The 26,216-nt window shown below is 35.6% G+C and overlaps 1 protein-coding gene across 1 annotated transcript; it reads right to left on the bottom strand.

Moving 5' to 3' along the window:
* Nucleotides 1-773: 773 nt before the first annotated feature.
* LOC149422822 (ATP-dependent RNA helicase DDX54) lies at nt 774-22,191 on the bottom strand. The gene is made up of 14 exons (XM_089632302.1): nt 22,079-22,191; nt 21,741-21,950; nt 21,138-21,317; nt 18,829-19,012; nt 17,398-17,572; nt 15,779-15,950; nt 12,711-12,921; nt 12,270-12,517; nt 10,857-11,063; nt 10,365-10,502; nt 10,078-10,253; nt 9,813-9,948; nt 1,583-1,751; nt 774-1,066 (listed from the first exon to the last, which is right to left on the bottom strand). The coding sequence occupies exons 2-14, from the start codon at nt 21,921-21,923 to the stop codon at nt 852-854; spliced, it is 2,394 nt and encodes a 797-aa protein (XP_089488428.1). The 5' UTR covers nt 21,924-21,950; nt 22,079-22,191; the 3' UTR covers nt 774-851.
* Nucleotides 22,192-26,216: the final 4,025 nt, after the last annotated feature.

Here is a 26,216-nt window from a genome sequence, read left to right as displayed (position 1 = left end):
TAAACGAAAGGCACGAAGATAAATATAAGAAGAAGACTTGCATTACGATTCGATAATTATATGCAGATAGTTGGTACCATTAAAAAGAGATTGATATATAATTTCATTTAAAAACATTGAATAATTCCTTCTTTTCTGCGATTGAAATGAGGCCGGCGCAAAAGTTAGAACTACCCTTTCCGGCCTTAAGCATCAATCAATCGAACGGGTAGAATTCCATAATAAATAAATTAAATTCCTTTCCCGGCCAAAGTGTGTCAATATTATCTACCATTATCTGTTGGAAAGATTTTTTCTAGCATTCTCTTTGACATTACCTTTTTAATGACTTTAAATTTCATTTGGAATTTTTGAAAACTGACTTGTAGAATTGTAGAACTTGTAGAACAATGTAGAATTTGAATCAAGTAATAATAATACAGTAAATAGATACATTATTTAAACCTTGTTTCGGGGTGAAAGATACTCTCAGTTTCAACCTAGTGAGACCTCCATTCAGAATAGAAATAATGCTCAAAATCGCGTTTGTTTCATGATCAGATCTATCTATTCACAACCTTCGGCCGAACAACATTCCCCAGAGGATGCCATGGTTCCACCGGCTCTGGGTAGTTGGAATTTTTGGCATAGGAAAACAAAGAAAAATCTATTTAAATAAGAACATTATTTTAAATTTCTGAAAACAAAGCAATAAAACAATCCCAAAAAATTTCAATAAAATATATTTATTTTAACAGTGCGCAGAGATCATACATTTTCAAGTAAAATCTTAATACAATGTGTCTGTATCACCCTATTGATAAATAAACTTGTGTCACTTTCCAAAAAGAGATCCACCCTGATGAACCTTATCATCTCTTAGTTCCCCTCTTCTTTCCTCCCCCTTTCTTGCCTCCCCCCTTGCCGCCCTTTCCCTTGGACTTAGAGTTCTTGGCCTTGGCCTTCTGTTTCTTCAAACGTTCCTTGAGGATCTGTTGGTTGGTCTTCAACTCCCCGCTGGCCTTGTACGCTTTCTTCTGCTCGATCTTCTCGTTGTATTTCATCCAGCGGGGACGGAATTCAGAAACTGAGAAAAGAAAAATAAAACATTAAAATGTTAGTGGGCTCCTTGACGTCCGGCAGTTTTCATAAATATAATGGGTATCACATTCAATGTTTACTAATATGATAATCTACAAAGGACAGTATTAATCATTATCAATAGGAACATAGGGAGATATGGCATGGAAGTGTAATGACTTGTCGCCAAGCTTAGGTAGAAAGAAAGACAGAGCACTGCTGTGAGTAGGTGCGATTTGCGGTAGTATGAGTGTGTTGCGTGAGCGATGTTGGCGACACTTTTGCAAGTGGGTTTCATACTAATAATGGTTCATGGCCTCTCTCCTTCCTTTCTATTTTTTTAAATTTTTTTCTTTATTCAGTGCACTTTTTATTATTCATTGAGAATTCTCCGACCACCATGCTAGATACATGCCTGTATTGAGATGGTCGATTATATATAAAGAATATTTTTTTAAAAATTAAAAGATTATTAATGAAATGTCATGCATAACTATTATTAATATGTAATCATTTTTCTTACCAGGTTTGTTAAGTTTGGCTTGTTGCGGGCCATCATCATCATCGTCTCCGACTTCTGCCTCCTCGGTCTGGTGGTTCCTCTCCTTCCAGGCCTCATACCTACCGCTGCGATAGGAAGCTGGGATGCGCCCTCCTGACTCCGTGCGAATCATCTTGCCTCGACCACCATCCTGAGGAAAGAATTTTTAAGGTTAGAATTACAAATATGGTAAGAACTCAAGATCTAAAAGGAATTCCATTATAAATATTAAAATAAAAACATTTGAATTTCACTTTCATTTTCGTGAATGAATGCAAATCTTGGAAATGGAAATTAAACGACTTCTCGACATCCAATAGAGCTGAAACTAGGCAGATGACGATGTAGACGTATGCAGTAGACGATGAGAATTTTCACACACAAGCGGACATATACGCATTTCTCGGAAATTCAATGACATTACAGAAGTTAATATATGCAACAAACGTCATTATTTATTTATTTATTTATTTATTTCACGCCTATTAAGGCTTTTACATACATATATATAAAAAATATTTACGAAATTATACATGAAAATAGTGCAGGAAACGACTATTAAAACAATTGCAGAAAAATAAATATAAAGTCAAAATATCACTCAACTTGATTTGATCTACACAGAATGCAGGCACAACATATAAAAAATCCAAAATATTTTTTTCTATTTCAGTTGACAAAATTATTATATGTTAGTCAAATCAAATTAAATACCTTTATTCAAATATTCCACTACTCGATGAAAAAAAAAACTTCAATAGGGTATGCTTATATATTGAAATTGATGTACTAAATATATCAACAACATCTGAGTATTTGTTTCCTAGCTGTTGAATCCGTCGCATAGGAGTATGATATTGGGACGTTGACATAGAATTGCTACAATAATATGGTAGGTACTGTCTTGAAACCGACCTGCTTGGAGTATGAAAAGAGATTACATATAATAAATCAGGGGTATCAAACATTGAATTAATGATTTTATACAAACAGGTTTTTTTTTTTTTTTTTTTTTTTTTTTTTATTTGTATAAAGATTACATACAATATTATTTATACCCGCTAAGCTACTGCAAGTAGCTTGTCAGCAGGAGATTAGTTGCACCTATAATAATAGTATAGTACATAAAATTAAAATAATCATCAACGCTTTAGCGTAGTAATACATACATTTCTACAAAAAAACCAAAAAAAATATAAATAAAAAATTGTGTTATACCTTAAATTTGAAAATACAGAAACAGTGTTGTGGGGAAAAAAAAAAACAGTCTTAATACATGAGGTTACTCCTTAGTAGCCATGATTTTAATATTAAAGAGAATTTATTAATGGAGCAATTTTCTTTTAATTCATATGGCAATTTGTTAAAAATTAAAGGTATTGTGTATTCAAGAGTTCTTTGACCATATTTGTTTTGAAACATAGGTACTTTCATTCCTTTATTTTGTATGAAACGTGTATTGTGTACATGATCCACCATTGTTTTATACGGACTGTCAGATATATGCTGTAATACAATTTTTTGCCACATAAGGGCACGAATCGGTAATACATTTATTGATTTATACATAATACTAATGTCTCTCCTCTGGTTATAAACGGTTTTGCTTACTAACAACTTTACAATGGCATTTTGAATCATTTGTACATGTTTTATGTTGGTTTTGCACGATTGACCCCATGAAGTTATCCCATATCTTACGGTAGATTCTGCAAGAGACAGATAAATCAATTTCATAGTTTTTAAAGGCACAAAATATTTTATTTTATACAGTCTTCCTACAATAGACCGAAGGCGCTTACACAGTTTTGAAATGTGTACATCCCACTTCATGTTACAATCTACTGTAACTCCTAGATAGACATATTGGTTAACCAGTTCGATATTTGTACACGCACAGGGCTGTGTGATATTGTTGTGAATGCAGTCAAAAGAGTGAGATATGATTAGAGGTGCCTCGCTATACTTGGCATGTGGTGATCTTATATGCATCAGTTTTGTTTTTTTAGAATTAATTAGTAAACCATAATCATGTGACCACCTTAATAAAGAAATAAAGTCTTGCTGCAACAATTTCATTGCAATAGATAAATTTTCATGGGATATGACAAGTGCAGTATCATCAGCGTATACATAATATTTAACAAACGAAAAAATTTTTGTCATAAGAGATACAAAGATAATATAAAATGTTGGTCCCAAAATTGACCCCTGTGGAACTCCAGTTTTGACATTTTTTATTTCACTAAATTTATCTGATATTTTTACCTTGATTTGGCGGTTGGTTAAAAAGTTTTTGAATAGTTTGAGTGTATTTCCTCTTACCCCTATTGCCTCCAAAATATTTAACAATTTCGTCGTATCTATAGTATCAAATGCCTTAGAATTGTCTATGAACAGTACCAAAACATGTCTTTTGTTATTCAATTCATTATTTATAAAATTAGAAAAATCCTGTAGTAACATTTCGGTACTTTTTTTTTTTTGGAAACCATATTGATTGGGATCTATTATAGAAAAGAAGTCCAAGTATTTAGTTAGTTTTAAAGATAAGTATTTTTCGAGAATCTTTTCTATAGCTGGTAGTATACTAATCGGTCTATAGTTTCCTATATCGGTATGTTTTCCACTTTTGTAAATAGGTCTGACAATACTACACTTCAGCTCATCCGGTATTACAGCCTGAGTTAAAATTATGTTAATTAGATGTGTTAATATAGGGCCTAGGATATCTATGTGTCTTTTTATGTCAAACATTCGTATGTTGTCTATGCCAGGAGACTTTGAATTTTTGAGGAGCTTCACTATGCTCACTATGTCTGCGAGTGACGCTCGTGGTATATATAAGCTATGTTGCAATTCTGGCGGGACGATATTTGATGCCCTAAAATCACATTTGTGTACCATTGAAGAAATGCTGTCTGAAAAATAGTTTACAAATTGGTTTGTCACAATTTCCACGGATTGATCTTTTAGCATATATCTAGATATAACATCATCACAGTTACTCTTTGTGTTACGTCCTAGAATTTTATTTATTTCATCCCAGGTTTTTTTGCTGTCTGTAAAATGATGCTTAAATCTATCATTATAAAATGCCGTTTTATTTTTGATTATTAATTTGGTGACATAATTACGAAATGATTTATATTGTTTTTCATAAATTGTATTTGTTGGTGAATTTTTCCATCGTTTAAATAAAAAATCTTTTTTTTTAATATGTGATAAAATATCTTCGGTCATCCATTCTTTTATTATCCAAGGTCGAGCTTTAGGTTTGACATCTATAATTAATCTACTATTTTCATACAATTCGTTAAAATTGGATTTTATTTGATTATATAAATTAGTGCAATCGTTTGTCTGTAGTAAAGCACTCCAGTTATAATTTCTAATAGAGCAATCTATACGTTTTTGGGATAAAATTGAGACCTGCCGTACTTCATTTACAATACGTTTATTCATTTTATAATATGGAATGCTCACACCTGTTGTAAAGTGATCAGCAATAATGAAGTCACATACACAAGCACGTAGCATGTCCGTGTCTTTGTGCTTATTAATATACCTAACAAATATATGATCCAGGCACGTACGTGTCACTTTACCTTTAGCTATGGCTTCCCTCGTAACGTCACTGATACATTTAGTAAAATAATTATTTGAAAGAGTGTTTTCATAGTTGATCGTTATAGCGTCAATATAATTTAGCAAATCAATATTTATATCACCAAATATTAACATATTTTCATTACGGTTCGAATGTTTGTTTAGTAATGAAGAAAGCTCATTTATAAAAGATTGTTTACTAAGATTTGGTGGTCTATAAATAGCAAGAACATTAAGTGTTGTATTATTAGGTAATGTTATTAGGCATGAGATATTTTCGAAAAACATTGTTTCATATGTATTTTGTGTAAAAATTAAAGTATCCCGGATATATAAGCTTATACCCCCTCCCGATTTGGATGTGCGACAGTAACTGATGCTATTATAACCTGGAATTTCGAAAAGACAAGTTTGTTCACTTTTTATAGATGTTTCACATAACATTAATAAATCTATATTTTTCCAACAATTTTGGAGGTTAGCATGTAAAACATCCCAATATTTAGAGATTGATCGTATATTAACTTGCACACATATAAAACTTCCCACTTCACTGTTTTTTTCTACCATTTCTTCCGTCCATTGGTCTAACCTATTAGTTCTCTTAAAGTCAACATCATAGTCTTCATCTATGTAGTTAGACGCCATAGCTGATCGTGGAGAAATCCCTCGAAAGCGCTGCTAGGTATGCTGGGCAGTTCTCCCTGTCTCCGGTAGGATGAGTGGCGGGCTTTCCAAATCTGATGCAGGTGGCGCAAACTGCCTTCGCAGCAGTATTTGGGCAACTTTCGCGGGAGTGACCATCCTGGCCACAGTGACCACATCTTGTTTGATCTTTACAGAACTTGAAAGAGTGACCGATCATTTGGCACTTGGAACATACTGTGAGGCCAATAAAATCACGTACGCGGCACACTGTCCAGTCCACAAAGACCTTTCCCTGTTCCACTAGGATGTGTCGCAGGTTAGCAGGCACCTCGTAGACCCGGTGGCAAGTTGATCCTGTGCGAGCACCAGCTAGGTGACTGAGCCTGCAGCTCGCTATGGTGCTCCCAACGTCAGTTATCCCAGAGATGCCGGTAAGAGCGCTCTGCAGGAAATCATCATCAGTCAGCTCACGGGGAACATTAAAAAATATGACTCTCGGTAGTCTTTTGGTCGGCAGTCGGGCACTCAGGGTTGAAGAATTGACAAGAGCTGGGGCATTTAAAATTTTTTTACAGTCTTCTTTTGTCGCCGTCTGGAGTAACACACCATTATTTTTTATTTTCCGGATCCCCGTCACGCGTACACCTAAATCTGATGGTCGGAAAGTGTCCTTCATAAGCTGCTTTGTTTGTTCACTATCTTTGGCCTTTAATTTGGGAAAAATGCACACCGAAGGCTTTGGGCTTCCCACTTGAATCCTCGTGCGTGTGATTGGGGGATTGGATGCTTTTTCAGGACGATTCCGAACAGCGTCCGCAAAACTATTTCGGGCAATGTCTGCAAATGAAAGGCTGGCTTCCGTTGCTATAGCGACTCTATGCATGACAGGACCAAGGTCAGACTCCAGCTGAAGGATTTTTTCTTGTAGGTGCTTATTTTCTACTCGTTCGCTCCTTGTTTCTTCTCTCGCGATGTGAAGCTGTGCAGTAACTGTTGCCATATCAGCGCGCATAGCCTCGCGCTCCAGAAGCAATTGGGATACGGCTCGGAGAACTTCGGATACGCTTCTTGAAACTCGAAGTTGCTGGTCCTTTGATACCTTTGAGCTTTTTTCTGCCAGGACGTCTTGTAGTGCCATCAGATGAGATTGGGCGTCATTTAGGACTTCTACTCCAGAGGCACTGGGAGACACGTCAGGCTCATCTGAGCATCGGGATCCCTCATCATCCGAGTCAGAATCTTCATAATGAGGGTCAACTGTGATGATCTCTGGATCTGTTTTTTTGGCATTAGGGGAAAGCGTAATGTCCAGTACTCTTTTTTTCTTACGATGACCGTATTCATCGCGAGAAGGTTTTGTCGCATCAGAGGACATTATAGAAATTATAAATTTATTTTGGGGAAACAAATGCTACAATAATCCGTATTCGCTTTTGTTGTGATATAAATGTCTTGTGATTGGTTAACTGAAATAACACTAGCCAATGGATGATTTTGGTCTTAAATGATGGGCATCTATGAATTCTTGCAATTTGTGAAAGAATTACCCGTCTATTATGAATATCTATGGAGATATATTAAAGACAAGATCAGTCTGCACAATTTTGCACAATTTCTGCGCAAAGCTCCAAGTTGTCTATGGTCACTGAATTTTGACAGGTAGCAATTTTTATGAGTTTTTTAACGTTATTAAGTACACAAGAGATTAAACAGTGGTAAGGCATTAAAAAAGGGGGATAAAAACCACCCCTATGAGTGTTATTTCACTAATTGAAAGCACGTAAAATATGAAAATTTCACTTTCCGTAAATGTTGGTTTGGAATGAACTTAAAAACTAAAATGAGTCTTTTCTCAGTAAAAAGGAGGAATCTCACCTTGCGAATACTTGTACACGTCACGGGGACGGTCCGAAGTAGATTAGCGCGGTTATTTTGTTATTTTAAGTAGTTTTATATTTAATAGGGAGTAAATGATTGCGGAACAAAATTAATAGATGTTTAGTTGTCCATAGACGTACGTACGTTAAATCGGAAATAATTCTGCGATCAGATAATTTTATTAAATTTAATGAACAAAGTAAGTTATCGTAATTTAGGTTTTCTCTAGGAATGCCCATTTTGAAATTTACATATCTTAAAAATTTATTTTGGATTCTTTCAATCGCATGTGAATGAACCTCATAATTTGGGGACCAAACCGTGGAATTGTATTCTACATGACTCCTTACTAGTGACATATATAATGTTTTTACAGTATTTACATTATTGAAATCACTAGATACCCTTAAAATAAATCCCAACATTTTCAAAGCTTTATTGGTTATTATTTCAATATGCTTGATAAAGTTAAGTTTCGTGTCAAACCAAATACCTAAATCATTAATTTCCGAGACAGATACTAACGACATGTTGTTAATGGAATAATCAAAAAATATTGGATACTTTATTCGATGAAACCTCATAATTTGACATTTGCTTATGTTAAGTTTCAAGCGGTTATCACGACACCATATAATTAATCTTGACAAGTTATTTGACAATATATGGCAATCGTTAATGTTTCTGATTGCTTTGAATAATTTCAGGTCGTCTGCAAACATTAACACTTGAACATCATTGAAAATATACAATACATCATTGACAAATAATAAAAACAGGATTGGTCCTAAGTGTGATCCCTGGGGAACACCACTCGTAGCAGTGAATTTGTATGAAAATGTGCCATCAATTTTAACAGCCAGTAATCTGTCGGTCAAGTAACTATTAAACCACTTATATAGTGAACCACCTATACCGAATTTATGGAGTTTATTCAGCAATAACTCATGATTGACTTTATCGAACGCCTTGCTAAAATCGGTATAAATAGAGTCAACTTGACATTTACTAGACATGGAATCAGATATATAGTTTTGATAGGTTAACAAGTTAGTAAGGGTAGATTTTCCAGTAGAGAAACCATGTTGCTTAGGAGAAATGACGTGGTTTAATCGGAAAATAACTTTTTTAAGAAGAATTTTTTCAAAAACTTTAGGAATTGTTGATAAAAGGCACACCGGTCTGTAATTAATCACCTCGTGTTTATCGCCTTTTTTAAAAATAGGCGTAAGAAAGCTGAATTTCCATTTAGTAGGAAAACATCCTGTTCGTAAAGACTGATTAAACAGCAAATATAAAGGATACGCCAGATTGGTAGCACAATTATTCAAAAATACAGGAGGTATTTTATCTGGTCCACCACTTTTGCTTTGATCTAGTAATTTTAGTTCAGTCAATATATCATTATATTCTATGTGGATAAAAGATAAATTAAGATTATGATCAGTAGTAAAATTTGATACTGTACTAGCAGAAACTGGTGTCTCACATTCATAAACGCTTTTAAAAAAATCAGCAAAAAGGTCAGCGATACTTATGTATATTCAAATGAGATTTGGCTCAGTTGTAGACTCTAGTTCCTGGGTAGAAAGGTTCAATCCTCAGTCAAACCAAAAATTAATAAAAATACATGTATGTATTACAGTAAAAAAAAACTTTGTTTTTAAGGATTGATTTTTTAGTAAATACATATGTGGTTAGCCATAATTCTGATGGGAGGATGTTCATCAGGCCGAAACTGAGACAATCTTTTATTCTGACAATGCAACTAATGGTAATAATAATAAGGGGTTAGCTAAACGATGCATGTAAACAGAATGTGAGATTACAATTACAAGAAGTTTTCAGAGAGAGAACCATATCGACAGTTCCAAAGACAAAATTCAGTAAAACAAAACCTCACTTTTCAAAAATTGAAAAAATGTGAAAATTTGATGTAAATTAGAATTATGTGCTCTTTTGACCAAATGAAGAGTAGATACATAATCCACAAATATATATACAGAAGAAGAGAAATGAAGAAGTATGTCCAGAGGAAGGTTCTGTTGGTATTGTAGTAAGACTGAAAGCCACTCACCGGGTCAACATGGACCATCTTCTTTCGTTTCCTGTCCCACTTCACAGTTTGGTGCCCTTTCCTGAGGTCTTCGTGAGTGTCTGGAGCCAATTCTAACTGAGCTTTCTGAGCTTCTGTTCCAAAGTTGACAGCCAAACTAAACACAAAAAATTAAATAAGTTATTACAATATTTCTTCTTAAAAATCCTCAAACTAAATAAAAAATATTAATCAATAAAATTACAAATACGTACATAAGTATGTAGATAAATTAACTGTAACTCACCCTAATTCTGTGTGCATGTCGCTGGCATGATAAGGAATGTAATTGGGATCTTGTACCACCTCCTTTACTTTCCTTTTCTTCTTACTGTACAATTTGTTTGCATCGAATTTGGTATGGCCGCCTATTATAGTTGGGAATGCCTTGGATAATTCTATTTCATCGTGCACCACAGGTTTCTACAAAAAAACCAAAATTATACAAGATACAATAAAAGACATCATTATTATATAACATATGTACACTGAAAATATATATTTAATGAAATTTATATAAAATTAAGGGCTTACTTGCAAATGTGCTGAAAGCCCAGCAGAACTAAGCTCGGTTTTGACAATAGTCTTTATTTTATCTTGATGCCATAGTCTCTTTGCTTTCATTGCCGCATAGTTAGGTGCGTCATTCTTCGCTCCGATTTCCAGAATTGTCTGTAAAAAAACAACAACAAAAACTTATTAGCTTCATCATCATCATGGTTACAACCCTGGGAGAGTCGTGATCACTTGTAAGAAATGGCACACTGTCTTCAATCTCATAGTCTACCAGTCCAATTCCCTGGGCCCAAAAATTAGGTCTTGGCCTCCACAGCATCCAAAAAGGTCGAGACAATATTTGGTGTTAAATAATTTCTGTCAAGGCCTATGTCATCTTTGGGGATGCTATATGGAAGGAGATGACTCTTCAAACAGTTGTCATATCTCATGGTAAAACTTTCTACAAATATCAGTTTATGAATGGAAAATATAAAAGAATAAGCGACATGTATATAATTGCATATTAACCCCTTTAGGTCTGTAGTGTTTCATGGCCTCTAGAAGATCTTCCGCTGCATTAGCTAGATCGTTCTTTGGTTTCTTGACGATGAGTAGAGGGTGTACTTTGAGTGGAGCTTGAAGCATCTTAGCTCTCTTGTTGGATTCAGTGGAAGCATTTTCTCTGCACCTCATGTACTGACCCCAGGCATTCTTGCAAACCCTCTTCATGTCACACTGAAATGAAAAGAAGGATCTGTTAGAACCTACATTATTGTCAATACACTGTTTCAGGATTTAAGGATACAGGGAAGAAAACCGCGCTATCACAATATCGAAAATGAAAGGTCCCACTGCGATACTAAAAACACCTACTTTAAAAAAAGTTGTTAAAAATAAATATGTACACACCTCAGATTAATTTGTTTTGGGAACAGATCATATAGTCTCACAGAAATCGTTGTATCTCCCTTACTCTCATGGTGAACAATATAAACTAAACGGTGTTAGAAGGAAAAAACACCACGCTTTTTATTCAAATCTAGAAGTTAACCACATAATTATTAAAATGTTTACCTCTAGGAAATCAAACGTTCCGATCTGCAATCTGAGAAAAAATTGTGAAATTTTGTGAATTTTTTTTATATGAAACAACAAAAAAGTGAGTGTATCTAATAAAATAATTGTGTTTTTGTATATTTTTTCATTGTCAGTAATTTTTGTTTCAAAAAACGTAAAGAAAAACATCTAATTTTTTTTTCTCATTTGCATTCATAATTTTAACATTCAAAAAACTGTATCCAACAATAAAATGTGAAAGCGTATTTCATCACCTTTCAAAAGCATTTTTCAGATACGTTCAGAAATCTTTCATTTATTTGGATTTTATTGCAAAGCGGAAATACTCCCGACATCCTGACAAAATAGGCCTGAGGTTTGAGGAGTTAAATTGGTATAAATCATACATCACAATACATAAATGATTCGTTTTTTTTATGATATTGATTGAAAATGAGTTAAAGTTCCACCAAAAACTAGAGACGTTCTCTAGCGTCGTCCGGAATGAATCGCAGTGTGGGAGACAACTGCAGCGTGGCAAGCCACCAACGAACGCTAGCTACTAATAAATCATGCCTTTCACATGGAAAATGAGACGTGCGTCTGCGCGCCTTCTTTTGTTTACTGCCAAATAGACAATTTTTAGATTTAAATTTTAAAAGAAAGACAAATTTTTCTGGTTTACGAATAACCTGACAATAATTTGAAAAATCTCCTACTGCCACCATGGTAAGTGAAAAATGTCACTTATGCAATACTGGAAAACTTAGCCAGTCGAGGGATTGAACCCACAATACGTGCCAGACGCGATGCCAACTCAGCCACTGACCAGTCTAACAAGTGAATGTGATAAGTTCATCTAACGCAGAATAAAATAATGCTCACAATGTCGGAAGCGTCTGTTTGCCACTGCAGCACGTCGGCCTGGCGCATGTCGAGCAGATCGGAGGGCAGGGTGCCCCAGACACCCGAGGGGCAGTCGCGCTCCGGGTTGGCCAGCTGCGCCATGTCAATGGCATCCGCCGAGATGGGGTTGGCACCCAGGAACAGGTACAGGTCCAGCAGGTGGGCCACGTCGTCCGGCGACACAATGGAGATAGCGCGACCAGAGCGGCCGGCGCGGGCACTTCTGCCTGGAATAAGAAATATTTGTTGAAATGTGTTTATTCGAAACATGTGCACAAAATTGCATTAAAAAAAAGAGTAACTACATCAATGTACCTAATGAAAATAAAAAAGGTGGAGGGCATGTGTTCATTTCAATTGATTAATAAGGAAATATTAAGATGTAATACTCCCAAGATAAAATATAAATAATGTGCTCACCAACTCTGTGCACAAAGAGCTTAGGCTTGGCCGGGAAGTGATAGTTGATGACTGTGTCCAGGGCGGGGAGATCCAGTCCCCTGGCGGCCACGTCCGTCACCAACAGCACCGGACACTTCTTGGAGGTGAACCTTGCCGCAGCTATCTTCCTGGCCGAACTGTCCAGACCCGAATAGATACAGGCCGAATCAATGCCTGCTTTGCTGAGAATCTGGAGAATAATGTAGTCAAAATCAAAAAAAAATTTTAAAACTTTACATGCATTGCTCCCACTGTTTGAAGAGTCGGTATGAAGATACTGGTAAGGTAAAACAGGTAGTGAGGATGGAATATAGACAACTACCTATCAGTGGAGATCGGTGACTTTTTGTAGAAGGGATGCTGGACATCAAATGTTTATACTCGTACTTACTACGTACTTGATATCAAATATGCACATCTAGACGCTAGCCAACGAACAAGATACAATTAGGTACCGTCTAAAATTATCTCTATAAATCCATTAACCTTCATAACTTAATATTTCCAGTATCCAGAAGTTTTTGTAAAAAAAATCACATTAAGGTCGCAGTAGAAATATTAAAATATTTAAATTGCAGTATTGCTGTTTACGGCTAGAAGTCCAAATCTTTTTAATGTAATACACAAGCAAATGCTTTCAATGGAAGAGTAGTAAAAAAATACAAGATGTAAAATGAATTATGTACCATGTAAACATATTATTAAAAATAAAAAATAATTACAAAAAAAAAATTTAAAAAAAAAAATACGAAAAATTACCGAAAATGTCTCTAATCGAGGACTGCCCATGCGGGATTGTAGTGAATGAGATTCTGGAATTTATCCAACAAAAGATGGAGGTAATGGACAAACAAACCATGCAAATCATATGTGATAAAACATTCACAAAAAAAAAACTTTGCCAGGAGAGTCGGCGAAGGTAAGAAAAAACGAATTATTACTGATTGCGGCCAATGATGACCTGGTCATAAATGTTACTCCTGAAATGGTTTTAGGTGGGATTAAGCAAAACTGCCCTAGATCAGCTCTACACTATTCTAGCGGCCCTATACTCCAGACTCCTAAGACACACACATATGCCGATGGATATGACTCAAACTGTTATCATGCCAATCCTGAAATCCAATCAACTGGATGCATCAATATTAGCAAATTACCGACCAATCTCCTTGAAGACAATGATTTCCAGACTATTTGAAAAAATCTTATTCACTCTTGTAAAAGACAAACTACCCTGGATAATCAATCTAGCTTTAAGAGCGCCTCATCAACCAACATGGCCATTTATGGAGTCAAACAAACAATAGCCTGCTATAAAAAACACCATTTATAGGTTTTTCTTGACCTAAGCAAGGCCTTCGTGTTTCCCACCACTTATTATGGTAAAAACTCAAAAAGCGAGATGTCCCAGCAGTTGTCAACATACTAGCTATTTGGTACGGACAACAGAAAAACTACATTCAATGGGCAGAAGCTTCTTCAAGGCCCTTCTTTAAAATCGGAAGCAGGCATGGGGTAATATGTCTACCATTCTATTTAATGTTTACATAAACGATCCTTAAAAGCGGATTGTAGGAACAAGAGTTCAACGATTCACAAATTGGTTGCCATATCAGCGGACAATGTTGTAATAATATTTACTACGCAGATGACATGGTGCTGCCGGCACCTTCGATTAAAGCGATGATACAACTTGTACAGATATGCGAAGAGTACGCAAACTCATATAACTTGCTGTGCAATTCCAAAAAGTCAGCCATCGTCATTTTCAAACATAAGAAGGAGCCACTAAATGTTCCACCAATCTGTCTAGAAGGAAATGAACTGCTTGTGGCCTCACAGGTTAAATATCTGGGACATATCCTTACAGAAGACATGAAGGATATAGAAGATATAGAACGACAAAGGAGAGCAATCAGTATAAGGGCCGGAATGCTCTCAAGGCGGTTCTACCATTATAGCGAAGATGTTAGAAAATTGCTCTTTAAGACGTACTGCACTGCCCTATACACGTCAGAACTATGGACACAATATTCAGTAGCGCGATGGGACAAGCTAAGGGTTTGCTACAACAATGCATACAGGCAACTTATGCAGCTACCGAGGTTCAGCAGTGCCTCCACGATGTTCACAGAAGGGAGGACCCACTGATTCAAATTGTATTATGTATCAATAAATTTATTATAAAAACAAAAAACTGCTAGGGAAAAGCAGTTTACATAAGATGAAGCGGCGTAAAGAGTACTATTGAATAAGTCATTTTAATATTGACGCTGCATAGAAAAGCACCTCGTTAGCAAGGGGCGGTCCTGCCGGGCACACACCGATATGCGCACGGTCCCACTTTGTCCTTTATATACTGCGCGAAAAGCAATCTCAAGTCTCTCTTCTCCGACACATCTACTCTGAACGTTTCACTCTGGACTGCTTCTTCCCGCTGGAACCACTATAACCACCTTTGACTTCCGACCTTGCACTTCCTTGGACTAGCGACTTCACTCTCCTTGGATATACAACTTCACAGCAACCGGACCAGGCTCTGGACATATAGCAGCTCACCGAATAGAAACCCAGCACCACCTATTTACAGTCAATGTAAAGGACACCAGTCTGATACAGACTGCGTAACTTGGGTATTTTAGAAAATAGAGTTTTAATGCCATTTGGTGTTAAAATTAGTCTCGCTTCGAATAGTAAAACTCCTTAGTTAAAAAAATCCACTTTGTTTTTAAACACAAATTAGCAAAATGTCCATGGCGCAATTTTGTAGAATTAAGTATTAAAATAGAAAACCATAAAATACAAATGTTTAATGTTCGAAAATAAATACAGAAAAATATGATATGTTCTGAACCTAAATAAAAATAACAACCTGTCTTTCATTTGTTTTTACTACAAGGTTTTTTGCACCATTTTAACAAATGGTAGCTAAGCATTCTACAAATTAACAACTCTACAACTGTGGTTGAGGGGGAAGCAAAGAATTATTCATAAATATGTATAACAATTCAAAGGTTAAAAAAGTATAACTTGTTTGTTGAACTTACAAGATGCAGGTATTCACAGTGATGCCTGGTGGCGGAGAAGACTATGGCCTGCGGAGTAGTCTTGGTGAGGAGCCGGGAGAGCAGAAGCAGCAGGGCGGCTTCACGCTGCTCTGTGCGGCACCACACGTGGCCCAGCCACAGCTCAGCGGGGAGCTTCCATTCCACATCCAGACTAAGAAGAAACAAATAACAAGATCAAAAATTGAAACGGTTCAAGTTTCGGCGTTTAAAGGGGACTGTTCAAATATTAAAAATTTAAATAATAACTTTAAATACATACGTATTATATGTATTCTCCGTGTCTCACATAATAACATGTGGTCAATTTTTCCTTCAATTTATTTCTCTCTGAATTTTCTCTGAACTTAATTTTTTGCCAATAATGCAGCTGTTAAAACCAAATCAAATTTTGTTTAGCACACTTTTAAAAATTAAACGCATCCAAATGAGAAAGAAAATGTGCTAAAGAAATACCTAATCCAATATGTTAATGACACACTGAAGGCAGAAAATTTGCTTACGCAGATGACATCGCCGTCACAGCTCAAGCCAAAACCCTTAAAGCAGCAGAAGATATCCTCAATTCTGACCTAAAGGCTTTGGAAGAATATTTCCTCAATTGGCGACTAAAGCCAAATGGGTCGAAAACAGTTGCGACAGCTTTTCATCTTAGCAATTCACAAGCGGATGCCAAACTCTGTGTTCAGTTTGATGGAAAAAATATTTACCATGACCCCCACCCCCGCTATCTCGGAGTTACTTTGGACAGGAACTTGAACTACCGGCAACACATGGAAACAGTGGGTAAAAAAACCAGGACAAGGCTTAACTTAGTTAATAAGCTAGCTGGAACTAGCTGGGGATGCGACGCCAACACGCTCAGAACAGCATCCATTGCCCTGGTTTTCTCAACGGCTGAATACTGTGCTCCAGTATGGGCTAGAAGCGCCCACACTTCCATGGTAGACGTTCAGCTTAATGCCACAATGCGAACCATCAGCGGGACTTTAAAATCTACTCCTCTCCCTTGGCTCCCCGTACTTGCAAACATAACCCCGCCAAACATCAGGCGAGAAATTGCAACACTGAGAGAATACAAGAAGGCGCTGCAAAAAAGCGCAATACCTCTACACGAAGATGTCGTCTCCCACCCGGCATGCCGCTTGAAGTCCCGAAAGCCCTTCTGGGCGGAAGGAGAGAGGCTCCTCCGACTACCTCTCACCCCAGAAGATAGGTGGAAACTTGAGTGGCAAACGGCCAACGTGGGAAATGCCCATCTCATACAGGACCCCACCGAGAGACAGCCTGGGTTCTCACTGCCTCGCAAAACCTGGTCCGCCATCAATAGGTTAAGGTGCTCCCATAGCCGCTGTGCCCACATGATGCACAGATGGGGCCTTAAAGAGTCGGCGATGTGTGAATGTGGTGCGGTGCAGACTACCGAACATGTGGTCAACGAATGCCCGCTCCATTCATTCCCCGGCGGGATTGATGAGGTCCACATGGCGACGCCTGAGGCCCTAAAATGGCTCGCAGATCTAGATGTCCCCCTCTGACCCCCCACCATACGAAAGAAGAAGAAGAAGAATATGTTAATATTACATAAATTATAGACTTACCGTAGTAGGATAGGATCTGAGAGTCCTGCCCTTGTGAACTCTACCAAGGCCGAAGGAAGAGTGGCAGAGAAGAGCAGGGTCTGACGAGAGGTTGGCAGGCGAGCCAAAATCTCACGAAGTTGCTCCCCGAATCCCAGCTCAAATAGCCGGTCGCCCTCGTCAAATATCACAATTTCTGGAACAAAGGCAAAATCAATTAATATAAATTACTTATCAAGAGTCGGGCATTTTACATGGAACTTACGGATGCGTAGATTTCCAATCACTAAAGATTGCGCAGTAAAAAATAATAAGTACCTAAAATTAACTCTGTTACTGCGTCATAAAGTAGTTCGGTGATATAAAGAATACTTCTCTTTTGTCTGACTGTTGACAAGTAACGTTTGTTAATTATTGAAGCAAAATGTTCACAATTTCTAGTATTTTTTCAATTTCAGTAATGATGAAAGCGAAATACAGTCCAAAAAACATTTTTTTATGAAATTCTATTTGCGTACAGCGGTAAATAATCAATACCAGACAATTGACATCGGTTAAATTAAGAATGAAATACAGTAGAAACTCGTTAATTCGAAATCCACAGGACATTAAAAATCAAGTTTCAAATTAATTAATTCGAAATTTTATGAAAAACAAAAAATAAAGACGCCAAAAATCGAGTTCCTGGGCCTCTTTTTTAAATTCGGGTATCATCTTTTGAATAAATTCGTAATAATACGAATTATTCCCGTGTAAATTGAATTTTCGCAGATGATTACTACCGCGGTCGGCCCTTCAAGTTCGGTTATTCAAAGTGAATTCGTAAAAATAATATATTTAAATTATATAAGCTGTAGGCAGACTGATGGAACCTAAACGCAAGCCAAATACTAAGTTGTGATCGCGCTTTACGAGAATCTGGGCCAAAGGCTTGGAATAAACTTCCTCAGGAACTAAGATCCATAACAAGTCCAACAGAATTCAGGTCTAAACTAAAAACATAACTTTTTAAGCTGTCATATCCTTAAATTAAATATACCATTCCTGAGAGAAAGTCCAGTTATATCCAATTTTCCAATTATGTCCTAAATCCTGTATCTAAATTTCGCTAATAAACAATTAGTTAATCTCAAGTGACCTACCAGGTAAGTATGGTACTGTATATTATTTCCATATAATATATTAGTAATAACATAGATCATTGTCGAAATGTATTATATATTTGTACAGCGCCCTTGAGGTGATTTTGCACAAAAACGGCGCTATACAAATCATTCAAATATTATTATTATGTACCACCTATCCCCAAAAATCTCGCCACAACATAGTTTTGATGTGCTGTCTAAAGTTGATACTCCTCCAATGTTTTGTCTCCCTTGCACAATTAGATTTGTGGCATTTGGGTGGCATTATATTTTCACAATAAATGAAACAATTTGTAAATTCCCTCACCAACGCTGGATAGCTGAAGCTCCATCTCAACACACAAATGGAGGAATCGTCCAGGAGTGGCCACTATAACATCGGGCTTCCCAAGATGCATGGTGCTGAACTGCTGTTCCATGGAGTCTCCGCCCAGCACAGCATTGGACTTGATGCCCGTGAAGCGGCTGAGGTCTCGAACAAACTTCAGGGTCTGGAATACCAAGAAAAATAAATAGAATTAATTGTAAATGATAGTGGCGGTTGTTTCTAGTTTTTATTCACACTATTATTTACACTATCCCTTGGGATAAACTTATTAATTATTCTTTAAAAACTGTCATTTATGTAACTCACACACAATAAGGAACATTTACGTATACTTTTAACGGCGGAATTTATTAAATATCCCTATATATTAGGGAAAGATAGCGAGACCGACGAAAAACACGTCGGGCTGTCCTGAGAGCCCGACTGAAACTCGGCCAATTTAATTATATCATAATAATTCTCTTAAGGCAAATTATGGTTTAAAATATTAAGATGAATTATTTGTTCGTGCCTGTACATACATGATACGAATATGAATAAATATTTTTGTCCGTACACAAACTCAATTCTTTCAAGAAAGGCATACAAATACAATATTTGATTAAATAACTGAAAAAATATTGTATTTGTATGACTTTCTTGAAATAATTGAGTTTTTATATGGGTAAAACTATTTATTCGTATGCGTATTACGTATGTACGGGTGCAAACAAATAACTAATCTTAAAATTTTAAAACATAACTTGCAAAAAGAGAATTTTCATTGAAATATGTAATTAAATAGGCACCATCTATGAATGTGTGCAAACAAATCATTTTCGTTTTAATATAATGATATAAACGTGTAGATTATAATAAATGTAACATTTAATCTTTAACCCTAGAGTGGGCGCACTATGAGCATTTTGCTGCCGCCCTCTGCAAAAAAACGTTCTTAAATCTATTATGCGTAAACTTTGCGCTATTTAGTAGTTGCCCCCACTATCGTTCGCAACCCGTGCCGAAAGATTGGACGCCATCGGTACGCGGGGGGCTGCTTGAGAAGGAGGTTGTTACCATCAAGTGTCGTCTGACGGCGATTTGCTCACTGCGCGCCTACTCACGTAAGTAAAAATTGTGCTCTATATTATTTACGGTTTAATACATTTATTTTCTCAAAATGAAAACTATTAACTTATTATGAAAAATACAAGTGATACTTAAAACTAAATATAAGAATTAATTATGAGTATTATACAGGGTGTATCGGCACTAACTTCGCTCTTTCGCACACACTAAATAATAATAGTTAAAAATGAGACGAATGGTGCCGTGCCATTTCATTGTGATTGTAAAAGTGCGCCAATATAGGTACACACGTGCATTATTCAACGGAATTCGAATAAAATATTGCCAGATGGGTTTTCAAACATTGAAAAAGGATAAAACAGTGGTGACATGTGGTGAAAATATGAATAGTAAATTTTTTATTAAAAAAAACGTTACCGGACAGCAAAGTGCACATAAGATTTTTTACTCCAAATATGATAAGGAATAGCTGGTTAAAGTTTGTCGAGTACGTGCCGATACACCCTGTAGTAGGTACTTCTAAATAATGAAAATAATAAGTAGTCGGACACTCTTAGTTCACCAATAAATTACAGTATTGTGGGTAGAATGAAAAGATGAATGTTCTATTACGTATCATTAAAATCGCAAGACTATAGTAATTGGAAATTCTTTTATGCTTAGAGTAAATAAGAGTTGTTTATTTACAAAGTTGAAATGTAGATGATATAATATTATGATACTTTTATTGTCAAAACTAAAAAAGCCCTTTTATTTCAGTGTATCATACGTGTCCAGAACCATGCCAGAATTTTCAATAAAATTCATATTTATGTAAATGAAAGACGCGCCCACTATAGGGTTAAGGAAACATGTGAACTATCAAAGAAAACAAAATGGTGTTGAGTGGATGGTGACTTCGAAAAAAAAAAAAATGGTGACTTCGGAACATGTGAATTTCTGCAAAACAACTGGGAGTTGGAAGTCTTACTAATCTAAAACTTCAGTAATCCGGGACTGTCTGGGACAGTGGAGCTTTTTGACAAGGTGTGGTTGTGAGAAACCAACTGTAAACAAGTCTATTATATTTTTGGAGATGCCGTGAAGAGGGTATTTTTAAGGTAAGGAGGGAGCAAACCAGGGCCTTTTAGAGAAACTTGGTGCACGTAGGATGGAGGAAACACAGAAGCCAGTAGAGTACTCAATTATAATAAATATTATCAAATGTGGTAGTGATGTACCTGCAATGCCAATTCTCTGGTTGGGGTCAGAATCAACGCTCTAACAGTTCTGACAGCAGACGTTTTTCCCGGAGAACTGAGAAGTTTCTCCAGCATCGGAAGAACGAAGCAGGCCGTCTTTCCGGAGCCAGTCCTCGCCATGGCAACCACATCTCGGCCTTCTAAGGCCAGGGGAATACTCTGGAAATATCAGAAACAATGGTTTTAAACATTTTTGTTAAAATTACTTTTCAATGATCAACTATTGGAGAAAACGAAACGTTTTATAAATTATTCAGAACCATTTTGAAAATAAATGATTTAAATTTAACATTGTAATGTATTATTTATCATTCATAGTTTTATTCACATAAATTCTCAAAATATTTTTAACAAGAGTAAAATGATGATTTTTTACAAATAACTAAATGGAGCTAGCAACAGCCAGAAGGCGTAGTATTCGTATGACAGTTTAAGGTTATGCTTGCAAAATCAAAACAATCTGAAAATAGCAAACAAATATTGAAGGTAAATAGTAATTCACAGCTTCCTTCAAACTAAAAATATCAAATACAGAGACAAACAAAACGTACAAGTAAATCAATGTAAAATTAAAGTCCGTACCTTTCTTTGAATAGGAGTTGGAATTTTGTAGCCTCTATTTGTAATTCCTTTCAGAATGGCCTGGTCAAATCCCATTGACTGAAAGCCGCCCCCCTTTTTGGCTTTCTTCTTTGAACCTTCAGCATTCTCCACATTATCTCCATCTTCAGTTGCCGCAAAACCCACCAAGTCTTCTTCCGTCATTTTGGATTAGATTCCTGATATTTCCTTCTGAAAACGAAGTTTGTTTTGATTAGTGAAAAACTGACACGAACCGAAATAACAAAGACGAATAATTTAAGCACATAAAAAACGTGAAAAGCGGCACTAATTTGGTAAATAATTAAAAGAATACTCACTTGATTTATGTATAGATTACCATGTTTTATTTGGTTGATATTTTTAACCTCAAACTGCAGAATCTCGCACATGGGACTCGCACGTTGACAGAAGAGAATAAATGACACAAAAGCGCTACTAGCGCCACACGTTTAGAATTAAAAATTCTAAAAGTATTATTTGTTTGATAAGTTTTATTTTAGTTTGTTAATATGTCAATAGATGTCAATAACCATGCAAGATTTAAAAAACAAGTTCTCAAAAAACAAAACAAAACCTTTGGATGAGACGATAAGACCCTCCAGATGTAAGTAGGCTTTTGGAGAAATTTGTAATGTTGCTATAATTATTATAAAGGGTGCAGTTTAGTTTGTAGGTACCTACCCACCTATCATTCTATTCTTTCCGTCATTTTTCAGTTCGTATTATATATGTTATAAATACACTGAGTTATTTGGATATTCTGTAAGCACGTATAATAGTTATAGGAAAATGAAATACTTTGTGTAAACCACAATAATAATTCGTTTCAAAGCCAATGGTTTCGTTGTCAGAATAGTGATAATTAAATTAGTCAATTTTCATTATCCTGACGAAGAAGCCATTGGCTTTGAAATACGTAGACTATTATTCAAGAAGTGGCGTTTACAAAGTATTTCAGTTTCATATAATTAAAATGACGCCACATAGTAATTTTGCAACCATTGAAGAAGAAAGTTAATAGTAATAAAAAATAATAAGCTCATAGTAATCACTTTATTACTGTTAATTAAAATGTGTCAAACGTTTAGAAATGATCTAATATTCAGGGCAATAAAAATACCACGCATGCATTGATGTATATAACTAATCAATGCACGCAGGGTCTTCCGTTCTTTCTTCGCTACGTCAACGTCAACGTCATATTAGTTTATCACATTGTCATAGAAATCAGTAAGATACAATGTAAATCGAAAACAAAGTTTCAAAGAGTTTAAAAATAAAATTTACAGAAACAAATAAGTATTAATTAAAATCTTTATATGTTTTATAAACAATCCAGAATTCATATCATTTTATGTAAGCTGTAATCAGTAAAATGTTTAAAAATATAATCTAAATTCTGAAGAGCCTCCTTCATTCTTTCTCTGGCTACATTTTGCAAGATTTTTCCAATAGTTAGTCTAAACAACATTGAAGACCGCCTGAAATTCAATGAAATCGTCATTTTAGTTCTGGGATAGTTCAAAAAGCGGCAAGTTTGAAATACTCTTAGTTCAAACGACGGCCGCAAGATGGTGTTGCTGTCGAATGACATTTGAAATTCATCGCTTTCGGCGGTAAAGGTTTTGGTTTCAAATATTATTGGGGTTGAAATGAACAACACGTTGTATCTTTTCCCTATGCCTATTGGGTTGTGATCTCCATGAGTTACTTGGGAAATCCAACGAAACCACTGAAACATACAAAAAAACAATGGATTAGGCACAGACAAAGGAGAACAATATTTTTTGCTATCGTTTTTAACGACATTAATATTTTTTGCTATCGTTTTTAACGACTTTTTATAGCTCCTTTTTGAGACATTTAATAAATTAGGATCAATGAATAGTTGACATGAATAATACATTTGTAAGGCACTAGAATATGAAGCATCTAAGTATCCGAACGATATATTTTTTAAATTATTTGTAAAAAAGAAAATCTAATTGTAATAAATTAGACAAAAGCTATAGTACCTACACTTTTCAGTCTGCAGTTTTTGAGTGTGGCTTGATTGTAAGTAAATTCTTGTGCACATTATAATTATCTTTCTATAATAATATATCCTCTGACACAAATACTTGTTTCTTGTACTTACTTATTAAGTTTTTTTTAATTATAACTATGAATAATGTAATACATAGGCAGGACCGGTCCTGTTCAGGCCCAATTGGAGCAGTTCGTCGACATGCCAGTTAGCTAAGGCGCTAATAATACCTTTGTCTTAACACATCATAACAGCACAGCGCCCTTGAGGCTTTATTAGCGCCATTTGACTCAGGACCGTCCCTGAGTTGACACTGTAGAGATTTTAATAATGTATGCTGAATGTTGGTATTTTAACAAAGATGCTGAATTCTAGAATTTTAATTTATTTTACCCCTCATTTCACTTGAGGTGAACTATCACAAAACAGCGCTATAATTGTTATTATTATGGCTAATAGTATTTTAATTAGGTATTGCACAAACGATGTAATGATTAAATCATTTATCTACCTTATCGACACTGTCAGGGTTTGTCACAAAATCAAACACATCTGTATGTGACAGATTATGAACGGTCGTTTCGACCGTGGCTTTATTTTTACTAAAATCCACTTGTGTTGAATAAAGGTACACCAGGAAACCACTCAAAACTGTCACAATTTTAATGTCCAACATCTTGAATGCAGCTAAAACTTCGCATCGTAAAAACAACATCAGTTAAAATAAAGAAAATAATAATGTTTGAGGAATTTCACACAACCATTCGATATGTTAAAATTACGTTGTACAGTGAATTCATTTTTCTAGTAAGACACACGGAACTTATTAACATTTAATTGTGAAGCCACAATTCAAGTGAAAGCATCGAGAGCTCAGAGTATTAATTTGAAATTCAATAAAGAAAAAACAATTTTCATTTTCAGATATTTTAAACTGACTGACGTGATAATTTCAGAATAAAATGTTACCATCATGTAATTTAATTAATAAATATCGTTACCTATTTAAATTATTTTATAGGTACGTTAGATTAGAATTAACTCGAAATTAATAAATGTATGTATTTAAAAACATAAACGATTTCTTGCTCCTAGTATTTTGTTCCTGTCGGTGGGTTCACGTTTTGAAGTACGTTTTTATTATATTTGCTCCACTGGGGAAATTAACACAAATTACCTACCTTGTGAAATGGCTGTACTTCTGGTATTTTGTTCATATAGAAAGGTGTTTTTGGTGTTTATTCTGTTCAAGAAGAGATAAGAATCTTTGAGGAGATAAGAAGAAACGGGAAGAACCAAGAAGAGGCAAGAAAAGCCAAGAAAACTAAGAAGAAAGATTTGAGACAACAAGAACCAAGAAAAGATAAAAAAGGTGATAAGAAAAAACTAGGAAGAACCAAAAAGAGACAAGAAGTACCAGGAAAAACCAATAAGAGACAAGAAGAGCCAAATAGGAACAATAGATCTAATAAGAGGCAAGAAGGAAGACATTAAAAGAAGAAAAAAATCTTTATTCGTACCTACTTAAGTTTACAAAATTTTCCTCCATAGTCTAGAGACCACCAAAGGAGGAACTAACGAAAGTATAACGTACTTTTGTTATGCTATAATTAAACAGTAGCAACGGGCCGACTACACTGATAAGCCTTTACAATATTACTTAGTGTAATTGAAAATTCTGGAAAAAAGTGCAAAAAAACATTAATTTACTATCGATATATTTTTTAATCCATTTAGTTAGTAGGTGTGAGAATTCCTCGATAGTATGCTAATGTACGTAACTAGGTGCAGCTTAATCTATCAATGTCAGAAGTAGTTTCGTTAAAGAAGTCATAGGAATGTACGTGGATGTAGGTAAATCGGTTACGTTATTGAGTCATCGACAACAATTTAAATTATATTATTTTTTACAAAGCTTCTGTCAATAATGAAGCCACGAACTTAAGAGCACACACCTTCCAATAGCTCGTAGGTTCTGAGCCGGGAACGGGCTCGAGAGAGTTTGTTCTTGAGGTAAGAAAAACCTCATCGGATTCAGAGTTTCAACGACCCAATCATGTCTGATTACATCTAAAAGGGATCGATATTACAATCTAGTCTCCTTAAACGGAAGCAATCTTTCCAACATGCTTTTTATTGATATGCTTGGTGTAAGTGACCAGCTCAAGCACGGAGGCTCTATCGAGTCAAATTAGCCTCTCAGAAGGTGCGCGTAATGTACAGAGCCCGTAGATATCTTGGTGACTCTGCATATTATATCTATACAACAATTTACTAATCATACTAAATTCGATTGTTGGTGCATGGGTAATGTGTAATATTCCTGCGTAATTGCGTAAAATTATTCAAGTTCAATGAACTTTTAATTTTGAAATTTGGAATTGATAATTAGCATTTAAATCAGACAAGCTATAAAGTAGGTACTTAAC

Source organism: Hesperophylax consimilis, chromosome 6 (genome assembly GCF_061612785.1).
Source record: "Hesperophylax consimilis isolate HC1 chromosome 6, BYU_Hcon_1.0, whole genome shotgun sequence".
Lineage (NCBI taxonomy): Eukaryota > Metazoa > Arthropoda > Insecta > Trichoptera > Limnephilidae > Hesperophylax > Hesperophylax consimilis.
This window is presented reverse-complemented; position numbering and strand designations above follow the sequence as displayed.